Here is a 13,098-nt window from a genome sequence, read left to right as displayed (position 1 = left end):
TTTCTGGTGTACAGCACAGTGTCCCAGTCATGCATATACATACACATCAGACCTGCTCTTAAAAGTAGTGTGTTCTCAGAGACCATTCTGTGAAGTGGTCAGCCAGGAAACGTGATTCCGCTACGTGCCCAGCTCCGCTGCTCCTCCACCTGCTCTCACATGAGCAGGTGGACACAGAAAGGAAGCATGGGTCTTTGTCAGGTGGTATCAGGTGAGAAGAGCTGTACCAGGCCAGGAGGTGATAGGAAGGGGCTGGCGGCCCCCAGACCTCCAGATATATGGGTGCCGTTGGTGACCGAGGGACCAACGAGAGAGATGAATGGATCAGGACAAGTTCCCCACCTTCGGCCACCTCCCACCTCTTTCCCGTCTTCTCCATCAAAAAGAAAAGACCCAGCTCCACATAAATTGTCTCTGGAATCGATCCTGTTATATCGTGAATGGTAACACATTCATACAGGCATATGTTAACGTACAGGAAGATCTGACCCGGGAAGGAGGCGGGGAGAACAGTTTGTAAATGGAAATTATAAGCATCCAATACTACATCCCCAGTGGTCTATTTTACGTAACTGGGGATACAGTATGAAAAGTATGTTGCTGCTGACTTGGCACAGAGACCAGTATCCCAGAGTGGAAGGAGAACGCTCCAGAGGACCCACTCAGCCCCTCAGCAGGCTGGCACGGGGAGGCGAGTGCACACAAAGCTGCATTCAGCCACCCTGTGACCTCACCTCGTCACTGCCACTGACTTAACCAGTTCAGACATTCATAATTTCACAATGGGATTCATATCACAGTACAAACATACCTTGTTTAATCTAGCAGCCGCTCCCCGCAGATATCCCGTGTGAGTACGCTACACTGAAATCTCGCCTTTCAGACTAGCAGCCACGTGGCAGTGCCAGAGGCTAGGAGGTTGGTGTTAGGTCAGAGGCCCCCTTCTGGGAAGTATGACCCTTTATTATACTAATTCGAACCCTTTATTTTGTAAACATTCATTATCTCTACGATGCACACTGTTCTGAAGTTGAGTCATGCCTTGAGCAAAGTGATACTCAGATTCCCACCTCGGTCCTGGGGAATCAGCATTTCCACTCTTTCCCCTTACCTAGTTATGGGAAGGGGAGGCAATATTATATAATTACAATAACCTTGTACTTTTTCATCCATACCAAGACACTTATGACAGTGAGATCAGTAAATGAATTAGGACGATAGACATAAACCAGGACTGTCCATGACAAACTGGGACACCTGGTCAGCTTAGATCAATTTTTTTAAAGACTGAGCTCGAGACGTCAGGAAACCAGGTTCTGTCCTTCCCTTCTGCCAGAAGAGTCATAAGGGCTCAGTTTCTCTTTTTTCTGGCCCTTAGACTCCCAAGTTATAAGACAAGATTCGACCAAATGGTCTCAGATCTTAGCACTCTCAAATCCTAACATTCTGTCCAAAAGCTGAGTCTCCCTGGGTGATACGAAGATGAATAAGACACATTCTCTACTTTTAGGGTTGTGGGCAGCTAAAATCCAGAAAAGCGTAACATAGTGTCCTGTCTGATGATGCTCAGAAAATCTCTTCTCATTTATCTCCTCTTGTCAGGAACTGTTGATGACGTTACCCCTCTTAGTAGTCAAACCTAGAGTCATTCATTCACTTGTTTCACAATGAAGACCTCACTTTAAATAGATTCTTCTTCTTGGATTGTGGGGGACCCATTTTATCTGCATGATATGCATTAGTTAGATAGCAGGTAGGTAGCTGGGGAGGAAGGAGACCGCTGGCTTTCACCAAAACCAGGAGACAAAAGAGCTTGAGAAGTTTCAGACCAGCCAATGGTTATAAAATGAACTCATTTGAAAAAAAAAAAATGAACTGATTTGATCACACACAGTTGCGATATCAACGTCTTTTGATTCCAAAATCAGTTACTTTTGGCTCCCATGGGACAATGAAAAGAGAAGCTTTTGTCCCAAAGGATATATTCGATTGCCACTGGCCCTTTGGTGTTAGAACTACTTGAATAGTGATTCCTTAAAATGTGTTTCCAGTCCGGGCTGGTCTCTGACTGGGATCAATCACCCCTGCCAGACTGGACCCGCACACATCTCTAGGCAAGAGAGTCGAGATCTGTATTTCTCAAATGTTCTCATCTCACGACCTCTTGGGGGGACCCTCCCCTAGCTTCAGCTCTCCAGTGCCACCCTCTCCCGTGCCCCATCCGAGAGACTGGGAGGTGATCTTTAATCACTTGAATTTGAAGGCCTTCAGCCCTGCTCTGCTGTGACTGTTTCTACCACAGTGGACACAGTTCCCAGTGAAAGTTCTGTTCTGGGGCAGCTCTTCGTCACTGGGTGGACATGGACGTTGGAAGTAATGATGAGAGATTTCAGGTGTCGAAATACTGCTGTTCTCAGTTCTCCTTACAACTAGCCCAAGGTCACGGCCCAGGTAGCAGAGAGAAATCATTTCTTCGTGGAGGGTGGGGAGGGTGGCCTGTATTCTGGGATGGCCCACAAAAGTTTCATTTATATGATTGCTTTTTTGAGGGAAATATCCACCCCCTCCCATGTCCCCCCCCCACCGCCCACCAAATTCAAGCGCCCGAAGACTGCTTTGGAGGAAGGAAATCGTATACAATTTTAATGAGATAATTAATGGAGATGAGGTGTATGAATCCTCCCCCTAATAACAAAATAATAGCTAGCATTTATTGGGTCCTCGCTGGGTGCCAGGCCCTGTTCTAAGCTTTTGCATGTTTACATCATTTAATCTTCACAACCACCCTATAAACCAGGTAATATTATTTCCGCTTTGTAGATGAGGGAATGGAGGCTTTTGGTGGCAAAGTAGCACGCCTCCAAATCACACCGCTACGAAAGAGCAAGGCTCAGACTGAACCCCAGGTCTGCTTGGCTCCATTGCCTGTGTCCACTCCACTGCACCATGAACGAGCCGGATGAAATAAGGTTTTTAATTCTCTGTGTGTGCAGGCACGCTGCAAATAGGGCAAACAATGAGCAGAAGAATTACGGAGAAATTATGGAGATTAGGCTGCCAAGACCAGGTCCCCTGACTGGGGTGGGTCTCAGCACTCCTGCTTATAGTTTCTCTGCTTCATAGCACAGATCTTCTTAGACTGACGATGGGGATATGCCCAGCAAACCCATCATAAGTTGAAAATATCCTACATTAAAAATGCATTTAATACCCCTAACCTACCGAATGGCACAGCTTAGCCTAGCCTGCCTTAAACATGCGCGGAACACTTCCATTAGCCTACGGTTGGGCACAGTCATCTAACAAGAAGCCTATTTTATAATAAAGTGTTGAGCAGCTCGTGCCATTTATGGCATACTGTACTGAAAGTGGAAAACAGAATGGCTGTCTGGGTACAGAACAGTACCCACTGTCCACGGCTGTGATCGCCTGGCCGCCCGCCGGCTCTGCCCGCAGCCCAGCATCACGAGGGCGTGTCGTCCTGTGTATCGCTAACCCTGGGAAAAGATCAAAATTCAAAACCTGAGCTGTGGTTTCTGTCGAATGCATTATTACTTTCCCACCATTGTAAAGTCGAAAGATAATCAAGTCGAACCATCGTAAGCTGGGGACCACCTGTACTGGAAACTGCCAAGTTTAAACCAAAAAGAAAAGTCAGAGATAACTTTCGAGACTTCAAGGTGTGTCTTCAGTTAATGATTCAAAAACTCATACTAAATTGGACTGAATTAACCCGTGTAGGTCCTTGATTGCCCCAGGATGAATGGACTTAACAGGACAGCAGTCTTCCAGCCTGTGAGACACGTGGGGCCGAGTCAGGCACTGGCCTCTGAGAGCAGAAGCGCTGGCTTCGTGCCCCTGGACCTGCCCCTTGTGTGGGTCCCTCCTTGAAAGCCAGCCCCCCAGGACAGTGACTGAGCAGACACCAGGGTAGTTGAGGTTGTCATCTGCTCAGGCCACATCCTATTACTGGTTGTAAAAACCACCCCGATTTTCTAGTCTTGCTGGAATCACATTGATGACTGAAGCGTCAAGAAGGCTGTTGGCCCGGGTTTGGCATCTTTGTTACACATGTTAACGGTGTGATGCTCAGGAGCCGGAGACCATAATGGCGTGTGTGTGCACTCTGGATCCAGACCACCGGCTTCAAATCCCAGCTCCCTAGTTCAGCAGCCGTGTGACTTTGGGCAAGTTCCTTAACTTCCTTGTGTCTTCGTTTTCATCTGTACAAGAAGGAAATAGCAGGACCTATCGAATACGATCGATGTAAGGAAGGATCAAGTTAATACGGGAAATGCCCTTAGGACAGCATCTGTCGATAAATGCTGTGTGTTATTATTTTTTGCTATTTCTTACCTCTATTCAATTGGAGTTTTTCTTCTTTTCTTTAAACTTAAAAAAAATTTAATTGTGATAAAATACACATAACATTTACCATCTTAACCATATTTAGGTACATGATTCAGTAGTGTTAGGTATAGTCACATCATTGTGCAGTAGTTGTTTTCCTTACCTCCAACTCAGTTTTCTTAACCATTCACATTATTGCAAAGGCACATACTTTGTGCAAACACCAGACTTGTGCATCTGGACATAGGGAGGGCCTCCTGCCTACTCGCACCATTGTCCTAGGACTTCTTCGTGGCTAATTGGGCACGTGGTTAATCTCTGGCATTGTTTCTAAGGGAGAATATATTTGAAGTGCCATCCTTAATGCAGGATGCAGCCTGTTTTGAAAATGAGTGGTGCCTGTACTTTGTGTTACCCGCGGTGCCTGGCACAGGGTAGGTCCTCTGTGACCCTTTGGAACCTTTCTGTTAACCTGGCTGTCTCCTCTCACACTGAGCAACTCTGAGATTAATTCTTTGGTGGCCCTTTCATCTCTGTGACTCTTGACTCTGGCAGGAGGTAATGAGGTCCCACCAGAACTTCCTGTTGTCCCTGGTGGCAGAGCCTGGTAACCCTGTCCCCCGCACTAGACCTCATTTCCCTCTTCTTTTTCCTCCTCTCCAAGGCCTAGTCTTCCTGCTTTGCCCCCTGGATATCATGACCTCTTACTCTCTGACCCTGTTCCCATGCAGCATTTGGTTGTGAGGGGGCCATGGTGGGCACTGATGGTGTAGAGAGCCGCTTTCCATCCGTCTGGACCATGAACCTACTTCCAGGAGGACCCGTTCAGCTCCCCGCCTCCTCTGACCTCCTCCAGGGGTACGGGGCAGCTCTTACCCCGGGGCTAGCCTGCTCTGTGCGTCAAAAGTGTTAGAGGCAAGAGATCCCTAATCCACAGGAATAATTCTCCCAGGATAACCAGGAAGCCCTTCAAGAAACTTCCTCTTACCCCCCAGGAAATGCCATCTGATTCCTTTGAGATAAGGGGGGCAGGGCAGTTAGGGTTCAGCTCCAGAGAAGGAAGCTCTCAGCTGACTTTACCCCGCTCTGTCCCCTCCCCGACATCCCTCGGCCTTATCTTTGTGCCCCCTCCCTAGAAACAGCTCACAGGGTTTACCTCCCCAGGGCTCATCTGAAACTGACCCCTTGATTTCTTCATTCACTTCTTCGAAGGGCCTTTCTTGAGGCCGAGGGAGGCTCCTCTAGACCGCCTACAAAGAGCAGAGCCAGCTTCCAGCCAGGAGCATGAAGCCTCCTCTGCAGCCGGTGTAGACGTGCCCACGCCGTCTGCTCTGAGCCCCGGCAGAGGTGGCCCGCGTGGAGCCCGTCCACCCACCTTGATGGAGGTTAAGCCTCCGGGTCCTGCAAGTCACCTGTTTTGTTTCTTTCAGCCTCTTTCACCAAATGTTTATAAAATTCTGGGAGCTTCCGGAGGATTTATTGTTTAGGACCTCGGACTTCTGTGAATCATACACTCCAGATTAGGGCAGTGTTCTTCTCAGACCCTACAAGGGAATTCAGCGACAGCCGAGTGTGACAAGGGAATTCAGTGAGAACGGAAACCCTGAGATGGGCGGGCAGAGGGTCAGTGGAAAGTCTCGGCTGAACCTCTGGAAAAGGCGGTAGGAGGCATGTTGGTTTGCTAGGGCCGCCACAGACCCTGGGCTTAACAGATACTTACTATCTCACAGTTCTGGAGGCTGGAAGTCCAAGATCAAGGTATGGGAGGACCGGTTCCTTCTGAGGGCTGCAAGGGAAAAATCTGTCGTGTGTCTCTCTGCCAGCTTCCTGTGGTTTGATCACCAATCTTTGGTGATCTTTGGCTTTGAGAGCTGTGCTTTCATCTTTGTGTGGCTTACCCACTGTGTGTACCGACTCTCAATTCAGCACCTGTAGCCTTTTGTTGCTTTTTGATGTATCTGCCTTCTCCAGGAGACTATGAGGTCCCTGAGAGCACGGCCCATATTTCCTTACTCTGCATATTCTGCATCTGAGACACTGCCTCAGATATGGTTGGCATCGCTGAAAGTTCTTTGCTTCCATTCACATTGCGATGACTGTGTGGCAGAACATCGCCCTTCCAGACATGCAGCGTGTGCACATCTGTGTGTCCAAATTCCCCTTTTCATCAGGGCACCAGCCACACGGGAGGGGGGCCCGCGCTACTCCAGTATGACCTCATCTGACCTAATTACATCTGCAGTGACCCTTTTTCCAAGTAATGTCACGTTCTGAGGTGCTCGGGTCGGGACTTCAACCTATGAATTTTAGGCTAGGGTGAGGTGGGGAGGCACAAGTCAGCTCACGACCAGGAGTCATAAAACCTGAGTTTGTATATGGAATCTATTTTGGATTCCGTCTCAAGACCTAGAACCTTTCATTTTTATCTTTATATCATTCATGGTTCCTAGTAATCTTTTACAGAATTATGCTGGGAAATGGCTTTTTCCAGAAAAGTGTGGAACACAGTTCACTGAGGGTGATGAGAGTGACCTGTTGCTCTGCGTCTCCCTGACTAGCTTCCCTTACCATCATCCATGACCGCAGGGAAAATGTGATGGGGAAACGGGATCCTGGTGTGAGAGACAGAAACTCGATGTTAGCCTTTGCTCTACCCTGGAAATTTCCTAGTCAAAACCCGTGGCTTTAATTAACCAAAGGCAGCATTTTGTTTTTGTTTTTTAGGTTTATCAGTTGTCCACTATTTATAACATGATCAAATTGGATCAAATTCCAATGAATTTTAAGTAGAGAGACTTTTCTAATAAGTGAAAGGGAAGAGGATGAGAAAAGAAAGCAGGCCTTTCTTTGTAATCATCACATTTAAAGTAGTGATTTATTTGGGGCTGTTTGGTAGCAAGAAGGGATTATTTGTGTCTTAAAAGAGGTCTACCAAGAGAAAGGTTTGGGATCAGAAAACACTTTCAATCAGAATGAGGTCCCTACTGGTCCAGGGTCTTCCCCACCCCTCCTTCCAGGCCCACACTGACCAATTACATGTGGCTTGTCCTCTCTTCCCTGTGTGTTCCCCTCCACTATCAAGACCTTCAGACCAAGGGCGATGTGGATAATTTCCCAGTTTTCCAGCTGGGCAATTCACCAAGAACAAACCCAGACATCAAGGCCAGACTGAAAAAAAAATCTTCTTGTTTTAGACAGAAGACTCCTACATCTGGGGGATTTAATGCACCCACTGTCCGCTCAGTGCATTTCCTGTGTCCGGAGCTTCTCTGCCTGCCGGCTCTGGTCTCATAAGTTTCCATACCCTGCTGCCAACTTACAATAACAGAGGCAGCAGGCGACAGGGTAGCAGCGTCAGAGCCCACTCCATACGTGGGCGCGTGCTTTTGCGAACTGAAAACAAAGCTTGGAAGGGCTCGTTGCAGGCCTTTCAGCCTTGACAGTGGTTGTGCCCAGACCACCAGGAGCCTGGAATTAAATGCCCTCGGATCCAGTTCTCCAGCATTAATGTTATCAGCTTCATCAAGTACTTCCTCTTTCGGTGGTGTCTGCAGAGAAGTAAATAAATCAAGCGCCTCCAAGTCCCGTTTCTGCCCAGATCCTGAGTTAAAAGTAAAATCTGAGTTGGATTATCCAGAGCACTGTCTCCCTCCTTCATTGTTCCCCAAATCCGGGCAGGAACAGAGAGTGAAATCTCTCCAGGACATTACATCAGTTCCTCTTTTACCCTTGGCATGAAAGTTCTTCCTTTCATAGTCCTCCCAGACTTCCTAAGGCTTGCCCTGAGTGCACACCCATCCCCTAAGCCTCGCCGCCCAGGACATCAAAAAAAGCCCGCCAGGTAACCAGACTGCTGGCCAACGCCTGTGTCCTTTTTGAAATCTGTGAAACGGGAAATGGATTCAGGAAATAGGATTTCTCAGTACACGGACTTCATCAGCCTTAAGTATTTTTAAACCTTAATAAGCTTTTAAGGAAAGGCAGACATTCTGTAAATGGCATTTAGAAGAAAATATATGAAACTTCAAAATGCAACTGTCTTAAATATTGCTTATGACGATCATATTCTGTGACAAATGAAAAGCGAACCGTGGACAAAAGATAAATTCATTTTTGTGGCTGGCGGAATTGAGATCTAAATTAGCTATGTAAAGAAAACTCATTCCCAAAAGATTGCAGATCATTTCTATCAAACTAATAATCTCAGCCATTAACGTTAACTCTGTGGACCTCTTCAGTACCCTGTAAGCATTTATTTGCATTCGGGTTAAAGTGAGGAAGTTAGTCATTGTCATCCCAACTTGTACCCTTGCAAGGCTGATTAAGCACTTTAAGTCCCTTTTTAAAGTCATAATCACAGAGCCATCACATCACTTGAAAACTAATAGTTCCTCAGCATCATCTGATTGTCTGTTAATGTTCATTTTTCCAAATATCTCAGTAGTATTTTTACAGTTTGTGTGACTCACAGTCTAAGCAAGGGTCTCTATACATTGCAAGGTTGACGTGTCTCTTCAGTCTCTTTCAGTCTAGAGGTCTCCATTCATCTCTTTCTCGTGCACATGCTTGTACACTGTTTCCAGGTGCTGAAAAAGGAAGTTAGCTATATAGTTAGTATAACTTTTCCCCTGTATATGGTGTAATTTTTCCCCCTCCAATTGCTTTCAAGATTTTATTGTTGGTTTTCAGCAGTTTGACTCTGTGCCTGGATGTGGCTTTCATTGTCTTTATCCTGCTTGGGATTCGCTGAGCTTCTTGGATCTTTAAGTTTTTGTTTATTATTGTTGTTGTTAACAAATTTGGGAGCAACATGGCTAGTATTACTTCAATTTTTTTTTGCCCCATTCTGTTTTCTCCTTCTTGAACTCCAGTTACGCTTCTTTTAGACAATTTAATGTTGTCACTGAAGATTTGTGTGTTTTTATTACATTGTTTTATTTTATTGTTTACTATATTATTTTCACTGATCTTTGAATTTACTGACTGTTTCTTCTATCTCCAATCTGCTGTTAAGTGCATTCAGTCCAATATTTTATTTCATGTGCTGTCTTTTTTTTTTTAGTTCCCATTTCTCTTCTGATAGTCTTCATCTGTTATCACTCATTATGACCATCATTTTCTTTAAGTGCGTGAACGTATTTATAATAGCTACTTTAAAGTTTTTTGCTCATTCCAACATCTAGATTATCTCTGAGTCTATTTCTGTTGACTGACCTCTTGAATATGGGTCACATTATCTGTCTGTTCACATGTCTTGAAAATCTTTATTGGATGCTGAATATTGTGGATGACACGTTGTAGAGACTCTGGATTATGTTATATTCCTCTGAAGAGTGTTGCTTTTCATGCTAGGAGGCAGTTAAATGACTAACTAGTTACTCTGAATTTTGGAGGCTTCGTCTTATATTTGGTTAGGGGAGATCTGTTTCAGTTTTGCTTCTAGTCCTCAGGCTCTGTCGCAGAGCATAGTCCTTACTCCTAAGGTGTGGCCATTCTAGGGTAATAAATAGCCTAAGGTGTTTACAGAACCTTCCTTAATAGAACTCAAAGTCAACTCTCTCTCCAGTACAACAGCCAGCAGCTGAGCTTTCTGCTCGTATCTTTGAACCATCCAGCTGTTGCCCTTTCACTGAGCTCCTTGGAGTTCCCTCTGCAAGTGTGCTGTTCAGGAGCACATGTTAAGGATTTGAGGGAACTTTATGTGCCAGTTAGTGACCACTTCCTCTGAGGCTCCCTCCTTTGTGGAATTTCTCTCTCTCTCTCTCTCTCTCTGTTCCCCCCACCACCCCTCTGGCAGCTTCACGCTCTACTCCTTGACATCCCAAGCAACTTTCTGTTCATTTCTAGCCGCCCTACGCTACATGGACTGGGGAGGGCCCTCGAGGTGGAAGCTGTATAAATTTGGATCTCACTCTGGGAAGTTCCCTTCTTTCAAGTCAAATCTCCTTCAGTTTTCTCCGGGACCCTCAAATAACTTTTATAAATGTATTTTATCCAGATTCTATAATTTCTGTATGTAGGAAAGTTGGTCTGATACTGGCCACTCTGCAATTACTGAAACTGGAATCCCCTTCCCCTTTATGAGAAAAGTGGTTGCAAGTCCATAAGTACTTCACCCTTCTTTGCTCATCTAACCACAGAGCCTGGAGCCCAGGCCTTAACAGAATACTGCGATCCTCATTCCATTTTATAGCTGCGTAGTCCTCCATCGGTTAGAGATACACTATAATTTATTAAACCAGTCTCCTGTGATAGCTATTCCAACGATTAGCACTTTTAAATTCATGGCAGCATGTTACACAGTGGTTACAAAATAAACCCTTTGCCTTCAAGCAGATGATGTTTTAATGATCATGAACAATATTTCTTTTGTTCACTGTCTCATGACTGGTAAGATCTAGTGGAGTCCTCATTTTCCTGTTAACCCTGTGTGAAACTTTAGGAAGCCACTACCTTTTTCTCTGTGTACCAGCCCTGAGATTCCCACATCCCCTTTATATGTTTTTCATGTAGGTATTGTCATAATGGACAAAGGAGATATCTTTGACTTAATTTATTTAGAATCATGGACAAGTCTCTGACCAGAACAGACACCTGCAAGCATGCACATCCTTTTGGGGAGAAGCTCTGGGAACAGATGTGGCCAGTGACACGTCATTAAGATAAGCATGAGGTCTGTAGAAAGCTCCACTTCTGGAGGGCGATTTCTGTCCTTCTGACGCTTAGCAGGACTCCCACAACCACGTGTATGCTGGTCCCTCCCTCAGACCAGCCCATGGAGCTACTTCTGCTGCCGAGCTGTGTACACTTCAGATGTCAGCCTTGTTCAGATGCCTCCAGCTTGAAAGTTCAGTGGGCTGGAGTGGAGGCGTTAGTAGGGGTGTCCATCCCTCCTTCTCCTTACTTAACTCTACCTGTCTGACCATGTGTAGGGACTGTGTACTCAGAAACAAGATGATCCTAAATGTCCTTTCAAGTACAACAAGATGGTCATTCTGTAAATTCGACCCAGTGTTCTTGCTTAGAGCAGGTTTTGCTGTGACTCCCTCCCCCAACCCAGCCCCGGTTTCTACATAGCAAAGTAGCAGATACTGTAATTGGTGCAGAAGGTTCTAGAATCTGTGGAGTCTGGCTGTAATCTCCTGAGTAGCTGGGTGACCTTGAGTAACTTGCTTAACTTCTTTATGCCTCCATTTTCTCTCCTGTAAAATGGGAGTAATGGTAGGTAGTATCTCCTACATAGGAATGTTGTAAATTTTGTATAATATAATCCAGTCTGTAGGATATAGTCATTGCTTTATTATCATCATCATTAATACCAACAATTCCTGGAGGTAAAGAATATAAAAATTTGGTTATGAAAATGTCAAGCAGCAGAAGCATCTAGAGAGAAACCCTTATGGACCCTGAAAGCCACATCGAAAGGTCAAGTAACAAAAGGACAGACTGAACATTTGGCTTCCCTGTATTTATAAAACACTAGTAGGTGATGAATGGAATGTTTGTAGACATTCTTAGCTTGTCCATCGGCAGGAAAAGAATTTCAAGTATGTGCACTCGTTTTTTTTTTTTTTTTAAATGACGAAAAAGACACTCTACAGCCTGGCAGGAAGCGTGCTCCTGCACCCACACATGCTCCACGGGGAGCACCTTCAGGACCACAGTGAGGTCCCACTCCTGCCAGGCCGTCGGGGTCTCTGACTGTCCTTCCCTCTGCTCCACAGATAACTGTGTCCAGAGGACCCCGAGGCCGTCGGTGGAGAACGTCCACCACAACCCACCCACCATTGAACTGTTGCACCGTTCCAGATCGCCCATCACGACAAATCACCGGCCCTCTCCTGACCCTGAGCAGCGGCCCCTCCGGTCCCCCATGGACAACATGATCCGCCGCCTCTCCCCAGCCGAGAGGGCCCAGGGGCCGAGGCTCCACCAGGAGAACAACCACCAGGAGCCCTACCCCCTGTCCGTGTCTCCCATGGAGAATAACCACTGTCCACCGTCCTCCGAGCCCCACCAGAAGCCATCCAGCCCCCGGCAGGAGAGCACGCGGGTGATCCAGCTCATGCCCAGCCCCATCATGCACCCTTTGATCCTGAACCCCCGGCACTCCGTGGATTTCAAGCAGTCCCGGCTCTCCGAGGACGGGCTGCACCGGGAAGGGAAACCCATCAACCTCTCCCATCGGGAAGACCTGGCCTACATGAACCACATCATGGTCTCCGTCTCCCCACCCGAGGAGCACGCCATGCCCATCGGGAGGATAGCAGGTACGTGAGCGCGCCCCTCACCCCGCGTGGGTCCCAGCTAGGTGCCCTCCAAGGCTCTGCGAGGGCCACGGAGGCTTGTGCCTGCAGGAGGCAAAATCCCTAGGGGGCTGGTTAATGAGCCGCTGGGATGGAGTTGTTAATGAGCCTCAGAAATGTTATGAAACAAATGTCCTACGTCCAGCTTACAAGGAGAGTCGCAGCAGAATCATGGCGAAGCGAAAACATTTAAAATAGACGGTTTATGAGCATGTTAATGGCCCTGTCCTGAAGTTTCCAGTAGCTAATTAACGAGCAGGCACAGCATAAAGTACTGTTGTGTCAGAGTCAGGCCTGTAACTCCATCCTATGGGCAGCAACTCCATGCAGCCTTCACCTGGGGAGTGGGGAGGAGAGAAAAGCAGGATTCTGGCAGCGGAGGCAGGTGTGACTGGGTCATCCGGACGGAGGAAACCACTCCCGAATTTTTACTTTTATGATG

At 46.6% G+C, this 13,098-nt stretch overlaps 1 protein-coding gene across 6 annotated transcripts in view; it reads left to right on the top strand.

The window, feature by feature from the left end:
* ETV6 (ETS variant transcription factor 6) overlaps positions 1-13,098 on the top strand; it is a 219,180-nt gene that overhangs the window by 188,958 nt on the left and 17,124 nt on the right. For all 6 annotated transcript variants that reach the window (XM_015235648.3, XM_031670662.2, XM_072954782.1 and 3 more), the window contains one exon: positions 12,075-12,620. In XM_015235648.3, the coding sequence (XP_015091134.1) occupies positions 12,075-12,620 (546 nt within the window). The remainder of the gene's footprint in view (positions 1-12,074; positions 12,621-13,098) is intronic.

Source organism: Vicugna pacos, chromosome 34 (genome assembly GCF_048564905.1).
Source record: "Vicugna pacos chromosome 34, VicPac4, whole genome shotgun sequence".
Taxonomy (NCBI): Eukaryota; Metazoa; Chordata; class Mammalia; order Artiodactyla; family Camelidae; genus Vicugna; species Vicugna pacos.
This window is presented reverse-complemented; position numbering and strand designations above follow the sequence as displayed.